General features: G+C 33.2%; 1 protein-coding gene across 2 annotated transcripts; it reads right to left on the bottom strand.

Moving 5' to 3' along the window:
• Positions 1-2,278: 2,278 nt before the first annotated feature.
• LOC104219221 (protein RAE1) lies at positions 2,279-9,811 on the bottom strand. 2 transcript variants are annotated; one of them, XM_009769862.2, is made up of 12 exons: positions 9,666-9,811; positions 9,476-9,548; positions 8,953-9,039; positions 8,039-8,116; positions 7,767-7,954; positions 7,218-7,359; positions 6,392-6,472; positions 5,038-5,166; positions 4,370-4,447; positions 3,103-3,174; positions 2,744-2,824; positions 2,279-2,608 (listed from the first exon to the last, which is right to left on the bottom strand). In XM_009769862.2, exons 2-12 carry the CDS (start codon positions 9,530-9,532, stop codon positions 2,558-2,560), a joined length of 1,044 nt encoding a protein of 347 aa, XP_009768164.1. In that variant the 5' UTR covers positions 9,533-9,548; positions 9,666-9,811; the 3' UTR covers positions 2,279-2,557. The 2 variants fall into 2 exon arrangements, with proteins under 2 accessions (XP_009768164.1, XP_009768165.1); XM_009769863.2 differs by having other exon boundaries at positions 9,693-9,788.
• Positions 9,812-15,555: the final 5,744 nt, after the last annotated feature.

Here is a 15,555-nt window from a genome sequence, read left to right as displayed (position 1 = left end):
CTCTTGTTTTGAGAAGTTATGGCTGATTTTGTAGTATAATATGCCGACGAGCAATGCTCCTCTGGCAAAGTATAAGTTCTGAATCTCCTGCACAATACTCATACAACACCGTGGTCCATGGCTCATCATAATTCATGCATCGGTGTTTTTCTCATCCAAAATGTTAAAAGGGCCATTAAGAATACCTGTTAATCGGGTCTGCTGACCCGCTTTGGCCCGGGTCAGCATGTTACTGTAGCATATTGGTGTGGGCTGGGCCGGGGGAGGGGGCGGGTTTCAGACGAACACATTTTGAATATCAATGCAACGAAACCCGCTAAGCCTGCTAAACCGTTAACGGGCTGCAGCCTGGTTCAGCTCGGTATTACAGGATTTTTTTTTTTTTAATTTTGTGGATCGTTGCCAACGGTCAAATTCAGAAATGACCATTGGGCAACGGCCAGATTTTGTACAAATGGCCATTTCGGCCTCCCCCATTAAAAAAATAGCCCTCCCACCCCTAATAATTGAAAAATTACAATTTTAACCTTTTAAAAACTATAAATAGCCCCCCTTCTTCTTCTTCATTTTTCCTCACAATTCTCTCTTACTACTCTAACTCTCTCTCAATTCTCTCTTGATATTATTGATTATTATTCTTAAATTCACAATTAGTTATTATTTCATATTTCATCAAATATTTAGTTTAGCCATTACAAAATTATTATTATCATATCAAGTATTCAAGTGAAGTGCAGTATCAAGTACTATCAACTATCAAGTATCGGTTTATCAATTGAAGTTTGATTTTTGATATCAAAATTAGTGCGGCATCCGGAATCCCGGTAACACTCGTTCCACGCTGTATGGCCGCCGTAAAAATAATAGCCGAAAAAATATATAAAATTTGTATATTTTTGTATATATATACATTTTGTATGTTATATACAAAAATTACATAAATTTTATATACTTTTTTCGGCTACCAAATGTAAATAATTTCGGACGCAGGCTAAAAGTGATAACACCCTATTTTTGCGCATAGTCCAGAAAGCGTCAGTATTACGTCAAAGCCCAATATATGTGAGATTGCGCGTAAATTTTCATCGTCTTGTTCAGTTTGTATGTAACCGACAAGTCTAGTTATATGGTTATTTTAGATGCACAAAAGTAGTGACCTTTTTTAAAATAAAATATGTAATACTTTAAAGTCATTGAGGACTCCACTTCATAAGGTAATTACAAACTATAAAAACAAAATGTACCGCAAGTTCGGTAGCTACTCAATCACTGCTAGGAAGTTAAAGTGACCGCAAACATAAGCTAGTGAAGTAGATTAGAGATAGAGAACAGGTAAAAAGAATTTGTAGATATTTTGTAGTCAAATTGTAGTCAAATTAGAAAAATTGTAGATAAATTGTAGACTATTTTTGCAGAAGATTTTGTAGAAGCTTTAGTCGTTTTGGATTTGTGAAAATAGAAAATAATGCATCTACAATCAGAATACAAATAGTCTACAATTTATTTACAAGATATCTACAAAATAGATACATTGAATTTTAATATCCAAATTCTCATTTCAATTGTAGCATAATTGGCATTTTCGACATAATTATAGAAGATTTGTAGAAGTTTTAGTCTTCCCAATCTACAATTCATCTACAATTTATCTACAATATATCTACAATATATCTACAATTTAACTACAATTTATCTACAATTTCTGGAAATACGTCTTCTTCTTCTTCTTCTTCTTCTTCTTCTTCTTCTTCTTCTTCTTCTTCTTCTTCTTCTTCTTCTTCTTCTTCGAGTTTCAATCTAAAATTCAGTCAAAACCAAGTCTAATCTTCACCAAAACCCCTCAAAATTGAGATATAAACTCCTAAACATATTCCGAATTATTTACAACAACACCCAATCCAAACAAATAATGATTTTTGAAAACCCAAATTTGAATTCAAAGCTTTCAAGCTTTTTAATGGCTATCAATGGTGGAAAATATATGGAAGAACAGATGAAGATGAAGATGAAGAACAGAAATCTCCTTTCCGTTTGATTGCTAGAGCTTCAGTAGCTTGCGTTTTTTGAGAATTGTAGTTGAGTGAGAGAAGAGAGATCTCTTTCCGTTGAGGAAGGAGAGAATTACGCAGCAATTCGAATTTAATGTTGACAGAATCACACGCAGATCTGGTGCCTTCATTTTAGCGCATTTTTTATGGCAAAATCTATCTATTTTTGGATTGGTATATAATTTGTAGTAAAAGTGTGGACTACACGGGTAAATAACAAATTATGAACATTTTTGGTAATAAGGTTTGATATATGGTATAAATAGGTAAAAATCCCATTATCTAATATCTAAGGCCCATTCTGATATAGTAAAGTGCTAACAAAGAATATCTTTCTCAAATCATCATCTAGGAAGAACTTTTCTTTTCAGTTTTCAAAGTTAAAAACTCCTATTCCGACTAACAAATTGTATATGCATACAGAAACCCCCCAAAACGGAAATATCTCCATGTACAGAACAAAAACACACTTTTCCCCAAAATGGTGACAAGTAGCTTTACTGCTGACTTCACTTTCTACCGCTAGTCCCAATTCGAGGCTTGCCTTTAACCTCAGACTCCTGCATGAAATAGCATAAATTAATCGTCTTTTGCCTTTAAACACTAATACTTTCTTTTTCTTTCGTTTGGGGATTAATGAGTATATATGGTTCAAACACTAAAGAAACCAAGGTTCTGTTGTTCGTGGAATATACCTGTGGGAAGTGCAAGTAAATGTATGTTTTTGCGGTTGATGGATTATGATTTTCTGCACCCTTACTCCAATCATAACAAACCTACAAACAAAACCTGATAATCAAATTGGATACAGAAGTAAATTTGCATGCAAGACTTAGAGAATCAGAAGAGTTGGTGACAACAAGACGTCAGCAGTTTCAAGAATTAGGGGAAAATACAGAGAAAAAGAAGTTCCATTATGCATTCGTTTTGGCTAGGGAAAAGGCTACACGGGAACTGGGATAAGTATCCTAGGGAGAGGGTGAGTGTGAACTACAAAAGGATACTCATAGTAGAAGTTCTAGTTTCTACTGAATAAAAGTCACCAAAAACATACCGCATATGCATATATTGAGCCATCATGGTTGAAAGCGCTGCAAGGTATAGGCTGGCTGCATCTTGACATTGCCTAAAGAAACACACATAGAAAACTCATAAAACAAGATGCCAAAGTTGAAGAGGCTGCAAATGTTAAATACAAACCATTCTTGTCTTCTTCCGCTTAAAATTATAACATGCTATAAAGAATGAGCCAGTATTAAAACATGCTAGTATAATTGAAAAGCATGCCAGCGTCCAACTTAATATAGCACTACTTGATTGGAACAGATTTAAGATGTTAGATTTGATGATGATAAATAGTTATAGTAATGATCGAAAAGTTGTTTGATGAAAATATCACATCTAAGGTCAAAAATTTAATAGTTTATGGATTTGAATCGTTGAAGTTGTCAAAATTGAATAAGAATAAGATTGTGTCAAACATTGACACATTTTAGGATGTTCCAAAATAGAAAGTGTCACATGAAGTGAGGATTAAACTGTAAAAGACAAATTATGGAGTATTAGGATGAAATGGGTTAAGTGGAGCGGAATGGACATTGAGAATTCATATAGCTGCACCAACTAGGTTGGTATTGAGCCATTACTGTTGCACGGAGAATGAACCAGAAAACTCAGATCAGCATAAGTGAGGTTGCAGCTGAGATAAATGAGGGTCACAAGCAAACAACTGTCTTGATATGTTCTGATTTGTTGTTCTTTTTGATTATATTTTTCTTTACTTGCAACTCCATATATGACCAATTTAAAGAAAGCCATAAAGTCTCTTCAAGAGAGAGACAGTTTGTATCAAAGCAATAAAAGGTAGCTGAGGACATAACATAATGATTTTCTCATAAATAAAAGCCCCAGAAGTAGTATTTCCTTTGCTTAATGAATGACTGTCTGCTACTATTTATGGGTCACCTGATTATAAATTTGCAAGATAAAGACCGAGAAATCATTGGTACTCCCATAGAAAAACCTAATTTTCAGAAAGGTCATGTCGGCCAAGTAAGATCTTATAGAGCAATCCTCTTTTGCTAGATGAAAAGTTTTCATTTTGTCATAATAAAAGCAAATTAATGAATAAAGAAAATGAAAAGAGATATTTTGTCTTTTATTGTCCAGAAACTAGGATATTCAAAAAAAAGTAAGATGCCTTATCAAGTTCATGCATTTATATGTATGAGAAGTCCATTCTAAGAAAGACTAATTCTTGTATTCATAAAAGTAAGACAATGAACTTTGCAGAAACTAGCACTTAAAAAGCTCAAGTATACCTTAAGCCTCTGCTTGCTGTCTTTGTCCCAAAAGTTGAAGGCGCCATCAGATCCCGCAGTTGCAAATGTTCCATGAACCTGGGTGAGGCAGCATGTAAGACATGGAAAATGAGTTGAAGTAGCAATATTAGTAGCAGTATTTAGTAGTATAAAGTCTAAACATCTTCCCTGAGGACCAACTGTAGGAAGCTAGTCCGCTATTGTATTTATCAATTCTGTGTTCAGTTTGCTTATTGATACAACCTTGCTATATACTTTCAAGTCACTTGCTCTTACACTTAACAGAGCTCAGAGCAGATTATAGGAGATACACTTGAATTTTATAATGATTGATTCAGTTACACCTAAACTAAGAATACCAGTCTAAAGGTAAGGGCAGCTGAAATGCCACAACCATAAACCTTTTAGATCTTAATTACACAAGACCAGAAATGTACAGCACCATATATCGGCTTATTAGCAATAACTTGCTAAACATAGTTCGTGCAGCAATTGACGGGCAATTTTTCTTGGTCAACATTATTATCCACTAGACATCATAAGAAAAGACATGAGAGACAGCAACACATCCTCTACCTCCAAATAGATGCAACATAAAATAGAAAGAGCAAAATTTATAGAGAATCAGGATGCTATATATATAGAGAGAGAGAGAAAAAAGATCTTACAGGATGGAAGTTCAGAGAGTTGACAGAGTAAATTTCATTGCCCTCCCTGTGGCACTTGAATGTGAAATTTTTACTTTGTTGTGAATCATCAAGATGATGCACACCAACCCGTCCTTCAATTGAGCCAACCTAAAATATAGGATGTATAACATTAAAATGAGAAGTACCTAAAGAACCTAGCGCATCCTCATATAATGTATTCACAAATCAAATATGACGAATTTTTCAGACAGCATGCAAGAATAGAAATAAGCTATAACCCATAGGGAAACCTTTCAAGAATGCTTCGGACAGTTAAACCCAAAGACACCACAAAACTCATTTTCAGAAAATAACTAGAGTAGATCAGTAGAAGTGTCTTTTCTTAAGGAGGAATATTCAGTAGAGGTGTCTTTAAACATCATAACGCATAAGCAAAGGGGAGTTGGTCCTCCTTCCATTATCTCAATAACAACCTTGGATCACCCTGTAACACTTGTTGTCTTTTCCTTTCTTGGATTTTGTTGTGTAAGATCCAAAATGCTTTACAAACAAAACATCTACAAGAGTTCAGTTCACTGTTAATACAAAGCTTCCTTGGTTGCTTCTCTCACACTTTTGATAATTCAAGAAAGTCCAATCATTTCCTCCATCCACCCTCTCCCCAAAAACATACCACAGGAAAAAGAGAGAAAAGAGAAAATAAAATTTTATGAGAGAGAGGGCAAAGGAGTTTAAAGAGTTTGGACTGTTTCCATAAGATAGATAGCTACTGAAAAGAAGGATAAAGATAAAAGTTCTAGGGCAGATAAAGAGAATACTGCCAGCATCACAAAGAGAAACTTTGCAAAATCAGCTTGCATCACTCAATTGTGTGAAACCCAACCCAGTGATCTACCTCCTCCTTAAGGCAGCACAGGTTGCCTAAAACTTTGAAGAACAGTATGATTTAAGTAATGTAAGATGGTAAGAGTATGTTATCAGTTTTCAAACACTCCACGTAATTCTAGTGTAACAGGAGGTATCTTGTGCGCATCAGTCATTTCCAGCGGAAGAAAAAGGTAAGACCACTTCTCATCAAGAAGAAAACACCTTGACTATCTAATTGCAAAGTGTTGGATGAACTTGGCAAACCAAAGGTAATAACACTCTTCTAGTTTTGTCTCTTTATTATCTTTAGTTTGATAGAGGAGAAACTTATATCAGCTCAAACTTATAAGCTCTGAGATCATTCTACTAATCCTACTCCAATTTGTGGGTTCTTAGGCATTTGTATAAGTTGGGTAAAAAAAAAGAGTGAACAGCTTAACATAGCATACACAAAAAGGTATTAGATCATGCAACAGAGCAATTACATTATGAAATAGCTACTCACCAAGAAACCTTGTTGATCAGGAAAGGCAGCTAAACACCGAGTCTGATACTTTAAGGGAGAGGTAATCCTCTTGAACTCAGTCTGCAATAATTTTAAGTAACAACTCAACTTCATAGCGTGGTGGCCACAATAATAAGTATAAACTTTTAGCATTTACAAGGGAATGCTCGTAGTATGTGGAAACTGCAAAATGATTAGTTCTTGGATATCCAACAAAAGAATTTCTGTATGTGTAACTCGGCTTTTCTATTTCTTATCTTGAGAATATGTAGTATCCTTAAGCTTTCTCTATCCTTCCCCTTTTTTAACTAGTGAGTAGTGGGAGTAAGAAGAAAAATATGTCGCAAAACCTATGAAATTGATGTTATTAACATTCTAATGTTTATTTTGGTTAACATGCAAGCCTTCAACTTCAATTTTTCGGAACTAAAAATGCTCTCAGAAAAGGCTTTAGTAATATGACAACCTTTCGTCAAATGTAGGTCTGGATATATTAAGAATTTAGTAAATATTATATTACATTAGTAGTTTTATCACTCTATCCACAGAGTGACCTGGCACCTACAAAACAATAGTTGGCTGCCAAAATTGTAGAAAGACCAAGACTTGACAAACTAGTCTCTCTCCAGTAAAATCATAAAGCACAGACAGAATAACTGTAGCAATAAACCACAACTGCTGGAGGGTACTTTTAGTGCAGTTAATATCTTTGGAGGGTACTTTTATTGCAGTTAATATCTTCGGATATGGCACACTACACTAACAAATGAATTCAGTGACCTTTTCCAGTTTCTAGAATAATTCCACCAAACATGAGGAATAATACCTGAGGATTCTGCAGATTGAAAACTACAAGATTTCTATCAGCCGTGCCAGCAACCATCAGAGGATGTTTCACCGTAAGTGCATAGCAGCGCTCAGGAAGTTGTTGGACATGTGCTGGATTTGGCTGTCTCAAATCCCAGTACCTGTGAGAAGATTGTGCACAGGATTACAATGTTAAATGCAAAATTTATTACAGAATCCTGGCATTGATGAACGTGATTTTTTTTTAAAAGGTAAGAATTTCTTAGCATGTGAACCCCAAAAAAGAACCTGAAAGAAAGAGGACTCTTGATTGACTACATATAGAAACTTATGACCTAATATGCAGGAAAGTGAAACGAAACCCCCAGATGCACAATTTTGAGTAAATTAATGCCAAAAACTTATGATTTTCTACACGAATCATCTTTTTGACTAGCAAAACAATAGTTTGAAACTGCAATTCTCCAGCCACCCACAGAAAGAAAAAAGTTAGATGTACTGAGACGGATATTTTTCAGAAATGCAATATGCAGCAAATTCCTAAAATCCAACTTCAAATTCCATTTACCTCAGAGTCTTATCCCAGCTTCCTGTGACCAAGAGACTCATCTCTGGGATCCAAGCCAAGTCCTTGACTGGAGCATCATGCATGCCTACTGTTACAGCTTGACCACCTAGTGGCCACATTTTCACTTGCTTGTCACAACCTCCAGAGAAGACAGTCGTTCCATCATCCTTCCAAGCTGAGCATAAAACCTGCCAGACATAGATTGTATAGCTAATAAATCCAAGTCATAAAGCAAGAAGTGTAAATTTACCACAAAGCTGCCCATATATTACCGGTTGCTCATGTGATATAGAGGCCTTGGGTGCGGTTCCAACGTTGGTTCCACTTCCCATTACTTCCCAGCATCGCACCTAGAAAAGTTTTCACAGAATAAAGATTGATATCCAGTTGCACCTAACAATGAAAACCATCTAGAAATAGAAGAGAGGCCGTTATACCTAATTCTTTTTTTGTCCCAACTTCCCAGTCCTAAGATCTTACTGACCCATTAATAAAACCCTATATGGAGTGTAACTACCATGGTCATTCCTCCATGTCCAGGCTCACCACTAAATTAAAAAGATCTCCTAAGTTAAACTTGTAAACAGTCTTTGTCTCTGTACTACACCCTATTCCGCCTTTTAGCTTTGCTTGAAAAAAATATTTAGAATATCATCCATCCCACTTGAGGTTTTAGCAACTACATTCAATGAGAAATTAAAATCTACTTTGAAAAAGTTTACATATTAAGTGTGCCATGATTTCCTGTCACCATTAACTATCACATATGTATTAGGTCCAAAGAAAGAGTTATCTACGCGAGCGATTTTAAACTTTTCTAATATTATGTGAGCAGCCTATTTGGACAGACTAAAAACTGGGATCACTAACTGGACAGCGTCAAATGTTTAGTTCTTCATGCATAAAAAGTAATATCACTCCACGACACCTCAATCCCCAATCCCCAATCAGTTCGGTTCAACTATATGAATCCGTTTGTATTCTTTCCGCTCAATTCAGGTCTATTTACAAGTAAACCATAAATAGACCTGAATTGAGCGGAAAGAATACAAACGGAATCAGGTGTATTTATATTTAAGGCAAATTACGGTTATCTAAATTTCATAGTTATCCTTACTCAAAAAGTAATATGACCCATTAAAAATATTTAAGAGAGATGGAAAATATCAACGGGAAGCAAACGAACCTGGTTATCCCATGAAGTAGCAATCAGAAAATTAGCCTTGGGACTGAAGCACAGGCTTGATACAGAATCGCTAGGAGGTTGTTGAACCTTTCAAGTACATTACCCAAAATGTTATATGCACAAATTTCAAGCATGAAAAAAAATACCCTCAAAATTAAAACAGCCAAGAACTAGCAACATTCGCTAGTTTCATTCAAGAATAACATAGACTAGAAACTTTGCGTTTAGATTCGTACTCCCTCCGTCCCAAAAGGGATTGGGATTTAGAGCACGATAGTCAACACAACTGATTTTCAGCACTAATCTGAATTTACATTCCTTAAATTATATACATATTTAGAAACTAAATTAAAAAAAAAACACCAAAACTCCCAAATTCTTTATATAAAAAAAGCTTGAAAAATCGGAATCAAAGGAAACAGTATTTCGACTTCCCCAACGAAACAAATTGGGACAAAGAAACTTGTAAAAGCAGATAATAAACTTGGAATAAATTAACAAAAACTGAAGAAAGTGAGAATACCTCGGTAGACTTATTCGGATTCGTGTTTGCCGCAGCAGCGGCACCGAATATCGACATTGACGCAGTTTAATAGCTACAATGAACAACAAAGCCGGAAAAGAAACGTAAGAAATTAGATTGAATGAAATATTTAGAATAAAAGTACCATAAATTCCGTGCAAATAACAGATTGGTAAAGAATAATCATTACAATGAGGATGTGCTACTGAAAACGAACCCTAGTGCTTGATTGAGACTCGTAGAATTAACAGAAAGATTCAAGCGTATAATTTGGAATTAGAGAGTTAAGCTTATATATAGAGAGACTGGGCGTGTGTTTTAAGCTAAGGCTAATGTATTTCCTATTTTTCTTTTTTCTTCCTTTTTCTTTTACGGAGAGAAATTGTGGGAAGAAAATCAAATTTCAAACTTTTGTGATATCTTCGTCGGAGAGGTTTAAGAACGAAGGCGCGGTTGTGATCCGAATACATGGGGTTAAAATTTAATACAAATTTACTACTATATAAAAATAATATTTTAAAAAATTAATACTTATATGACTGCAATCCGAGTTATTTCCAAATTATAGCATTTTAAATGTGTAACAAACTTGATTATGAAGTGCAATAAAGCAATAAAATTCAAATTGAAAATGAACTTTTTGTAAATTCTTATATATTGTGGGATCAGGAAAAAAAACAAAGGAGAAACCTGGCATTAAAAATTGAACATGCACCTATTAAAATGTTCACATGTAACACGAAACTATAAGTGATTATCAATTAAAAATCTTACCATTAGGGTTACTGAAAGTCTGAAACTACTTTCGATATTGATTCCACACATTAATTGCCAAGTATTTGGGTTTCATTTACTATTTTATTGTTAATTAGTTCTTGGGCACGTGCATCCCATATAATTAGTACAAAATTGATAAAATTGTATTGTTTTGTATATGGACAGTAAACCACTTGAATCATGATTGCATTTATAAGAAAAGAATTGCACTTAAAAATCATAACAATCTGATTAAGCTAAGAAAAAATAGAAGAAGAAGATAAAATACAAGAACAAAAAATATTAGCTCTAAAATTTTTTCCCTCCATTTATTTTTAGTTGTCCATTTTTGACTTTGTATTCCTTTTAAGAAAAAACTAGTATTAGTACCCGCGCGATGCGCAGACACAAATCATGTTAAATTGTGATGTTGGTTATTTGAATCATGTGCAAATAACCTTAAAATATAAACCTCTCAGATAAAAATTATATAACATTAGATATTAATTATGAAGTAGGATATGAAATTATTGTTCAAATCTCGTAGTGCACAAATTATTTTATTTTTTATTTGTAGCAACCTAACTACTTGATTTTAGTATTTGCACTTCGTTTTGCTGTCAGTATCAAAGAATACTAAACTTATCATGTTGCGATCTGTCTTGTTTGAGCAAATTAGATCATATTATTTTAACAAACTTCTTACTATCACTTTGTTTTTATCTAAAAATTAATATATCTTATTCATCACATTATTTTTACGCAAATTCTTTTTTCTTTTATTTTTTCTTATAGTTATTGTATTATTTATTATTTAATATTATGTTACTATCATATATTTTTTTATTAAAGTCTTTTAATTAATATCTTGCTTATTGTTCTTTTAATAGTCTTTAATAAATATAAATGTTTTATTCTTGAAATTTGGTATATTTTTATGCATTCAAATTTTTTTAATCATTTAAATTTATTGTAATATTTTTAAATATAATTTAATTTTTTAATTTATTTATTTTTAAATTAATTTAATGTATAAGCATCCTCACACTATCTCTATTTTTTTAATACATTTTCATCCCTATTATAAATTTTAATTATTTTGATATTAATTTTTTACCTTTAACCAGAATAATATCATATTTTATTTTAAATTATAAAATTGAATTAGTCTAAAATATTAATACATATATTTGATGATTATGTTACAAATATATTGAGTTATCTTATAATTATTTTTGTATTAGATGCAGTTAAAATTTCTTTTTTTTAGCTTTAAGATACAAATTTAATTTTTAATTTTCATTAGCAAAATTACCTATATTAGAAAGTTATTTATATTTTAAATTTTTATTTTAATCATATAAAAATAATTTCTTAATTGTTTGAACATATTATATATATATATATATATATATATATATATATTCTTCATCAAGAATCTTATTAGGACGTTATTAGGACGTTATTAGGACTAACTCTTCATCAAGAATCTTATAATAATAAAGAAATACCTTGAAAAAGTATATCCATTCATAATTCCTATATTTGTAAATCTTCTTTTGGGAATTTTAAATCTCTAAGTTCCCCATTCATAAATTTTTCCATTTAACTTCTGCACGTATATCCATTTACTAGATGGGTAGAAGCCCGTGCCTGGCACGAGCCCAAACATAGTGATTAAAATAGGTGAATAACTTTCTTCTTGAGCTGTTGGTGGTTATCATGCAACTTTTTTCAGTTATTTTTTTTTTATTTTGTTTATAAAGGGATAAGAATGAACTTATAGAAAAACAACCTAAACAAAGTATCATATTCATGGTAACTCAACAGGAAAATGCCAACTTTATTAGAAAATATGCTGGTAAGTAGTTACTACACAGTTTCAAATCTTAGCTGAGAATGTTTTCAAGCTAATAAAAGTGTTTCTTAAAAGACACCGATCTATACCGGAATGAAACAAGATAATCATAGGCAAAAGACTTATGTAATAGAAATACGTGTATGAACAACCATTTTTATTTGCAATAAGCACGAAAGTAGAAGGTACTACACTGTAGTTTCTGGTGCTATGAGTAGCAGATATATTGACCACAATGGCAGGCTGATGAACAGAGAATTTATCTTCATTTACAACAAAACATATTGCTTCCCTTGGCTGGTTAGTACGCTAATCACTTCAATAGCTGAAAAAGGAAAAAAATAAATCATAAATGACGCTTATGTCATTGAACTCAGCAAATAGTAGAAGTTAATGATGAGTAGAGATAAAATCGTACGTAAAATTTGACTTGAACAAAAATGGAAGTTGCATGAGTTCTCATATTGGACACTCTACTCTAAAATTTAACCGGAAAGATAAAGAAAATGATGGGAATTAGCTCCGACGCTCTATTCAGAAATTTTCTTTCTTTGCATTTTTATTTCAGTAGCGTAAAGACTTGTTAGGGATTGAATCGTTTACATTAAATCACAGCTTGTAATGATTCTCCTTGAAGTACTTTACAGCTTTCAACGAAATTGTAACAACTTAGCCGGTTGTTTTGAGAATTAATGCTCCGATCCCCTATTAACTATTTTTTCATGTTTATTTATGCTATTTTGATTTGTCGGGATGATTCATTTTGAGCTTCGGAGTGTTTTGGGACACTTAGTCCCCAAATGAAAGCTTAAGCTTTAGAATTTGGACCGTAATCGGAGCAATATGAAAACGGTTTCGGAATGGAATTCTTTCGATTCCGTTAGTTTCGTTGGGTGATTTCGGGCTTAGGGGCATGTCCGGATTGAATTTTGGAGGTCCGTAGCTTATTTAGGCTTGAAATGCCGAAACTTGATTTTTTTGAGTTTTCGGACCAGTAGTGAAATTTTGATATCGGAGTCAGAAGACAATTCCGGAAGTTGAAATAGGTCCGTAGTGTAGAATATGATTTCTGTGCAAAAATTTGGGTTCAATCGGACATGATTTGGTTGGTTTCGACATCGGTTGTAGAATTCTTGAGAGTTAAAGTTCATTATGCTTGGATTGGAGGGTGATTCGTGGTTTTAGCATTGTTTAATGTGATTTGAGAGTTTGACTGAGTCCGTATGATGTTTTAGGATTGGTTGTTATTGTCATGACCCAAACTGGAGGGTCATGACTAGCACCCGGGCCATACTTGCCGAGCACCAACGTACATTTTATCTAACCTTCCTTATTATCTTTAAGGGCCGACGAGATCATTATAAATGGTGGATATGGATCATGAACAACAAACAAGAAAGATAATGTAAGGAACATACACGGCATGAGATGACAAGACTGCCAAGAAACTACATATAAGGTACGAGCTACCATGCTCCCATGAAAGACTATACAACAAAAATCAGCCGACAAGACATACCAAACTATACATGAGTCGACACCTGTCTATGAGCCTCTAAAGGAGCATAAGTGCTGTAACATTACCGGAACAGGGCCACGACATACCCATAATATCTATAACAAAAATGCATACCAAGATCACGACAAGTCCGGAGAAGGGATCTTGCCAATAACCGCTAAACTAGGAAGCCTACTATGGTGGGGGAGCTGCGTCTACCTGTCTATCAGGACCTTCAGCACGACATGCAGCATCCACAAATATAAAGGACGTCAGTACGAATAAAGTACTGAGTATGTAAGGCAGGAAAGCATAAGTAAGAACAGTAATGTAAACAGGGAGAGAGGATATACAACCTGTAACATCTGGATACCTCTGACCGCTACTGACATGAAATGTGTGTTACATACATATATATACATAAACTTTTAAAACATAGGCCTCTGTGGGCATTATCATCATCATATCGTACCCGGCAGTAATAAGCTAGGTAAAACGTACCCGACCATATGGAACTCGGTAAAACCGAACTGATCAGTGGCGTACCCGGCCAACTATAGCGCGGCTCGATAGAGTAAAATAGATACATACATATATATATATATATATATATATATATATATATATATATGATGCATGCATGACTCATTGGAATCATATTATGAACCATTCGGAGTGACGTAAGGTCGATATTCTCCGTACACGTTATTAGGACTAACTCTTCATCAAGAATCTTATAATAATAAAGAAATACCAACAAAATTGATAACATAAGAATAAGAGAAGAAACATCAACATCAATTGTTCCATAAGAAGGGAAACAATGTAAGTATTGCTAGCTTCTAAGAGTAGAGTATCTTTGGATTCCACACATTAATTGCCAAGTATTTGGGTTTCATTTACTATTTTATTGTTAATTAGTTCTTGGGCACGTGCATCCCATATAATTAGTACAAAATTGATAAAATTGTATTGTTTTGTATATGGACAGTAAACCACTTGAATCATGATTGCATTTATAAGAAAAGAATTGCACTTAAAAATCATAACAATCTGATTAAGCTAAGAAAAAATAGAAGAAGAAGATAAAATATAAGAACAAAAAATATTAGCTCTAAAATTTTTTCCCTCCATTTATTTTTAGTTGTCCACTTTTGACTTTGTACTCCTTTTAAGAAAAAATAAATGAAGTATGTATTTTTACACTTTTACCCATAATAATGATAGCATTTTCAAAAGTCTTGGGAATTGATCTGGGGAATGAGTAGTTAATAATAATGGTAAAACAAGAAAAATAGATTATTTTTCTCTTGATTTAGTATAATGGAGTAAAAGTGAAAATATATTTTTAGTATAGTGGACAAGTAAAAGTAAACAGAAAGAGTATTATACGCATGAGAAGTTAAAGAGCTTAACTTTGTATAGTGAAGAAATTTAGATACATGTGCCTTAATAAATTCTTTGACAAAGCAAATTTAATGTTACAAAACTAAATTTTATAGCTTATATTTTTTTTATTAAAATTGAAGGTATTATTAAATATTAATATAACTCTTAAGGACATAAAAGTCCAACAATATTCTAGGGTTATTTAAGTCTTTCACATTCAACTTTTGATTTTCATATATATATATATATATATATATATATATATATATATATATATATATATATCAAATTTAGTAGTATGAAATAACAATAGACGTGCTAGCAACAACAACAATAACAACATACCCAGTAAAATCCCACCAGTGGGGTCTGGGAAGAGTAGAGTGTACGCAGATCTTACCCCTACCCCGAAAAGGGTAGAGATGCTATTTCCAGGAGACTCTCGGCTCAACAAGAGAGACAATAATATCAGAAAAGAAATAAAAGAAAAGGCATGTAACAACAAAAGATGCCAGAAAGAAAATAACAACAACGAATAAGGGAAAAGACAATAACACAAAACTATGCAACCAACCATGT

This window comes from Nicotiana sylvestris, chromosome 7 (assembly GCF_000393655.2).
Source record: "Nicotiana sylvestris chromosome 7, ASM39365v2, whole genome shotgun sequence".
Classification (NCBI taxonomy): Eukaryota; Viridiplantae; Streptophyta; class Magnoliopsida; order Solanales; family Solanaceae; genus Nicotiana; species Nicotiana sylvestris.
This window is presented reverse-complemented; position numbering and strand designations above follow the sequence as displayed.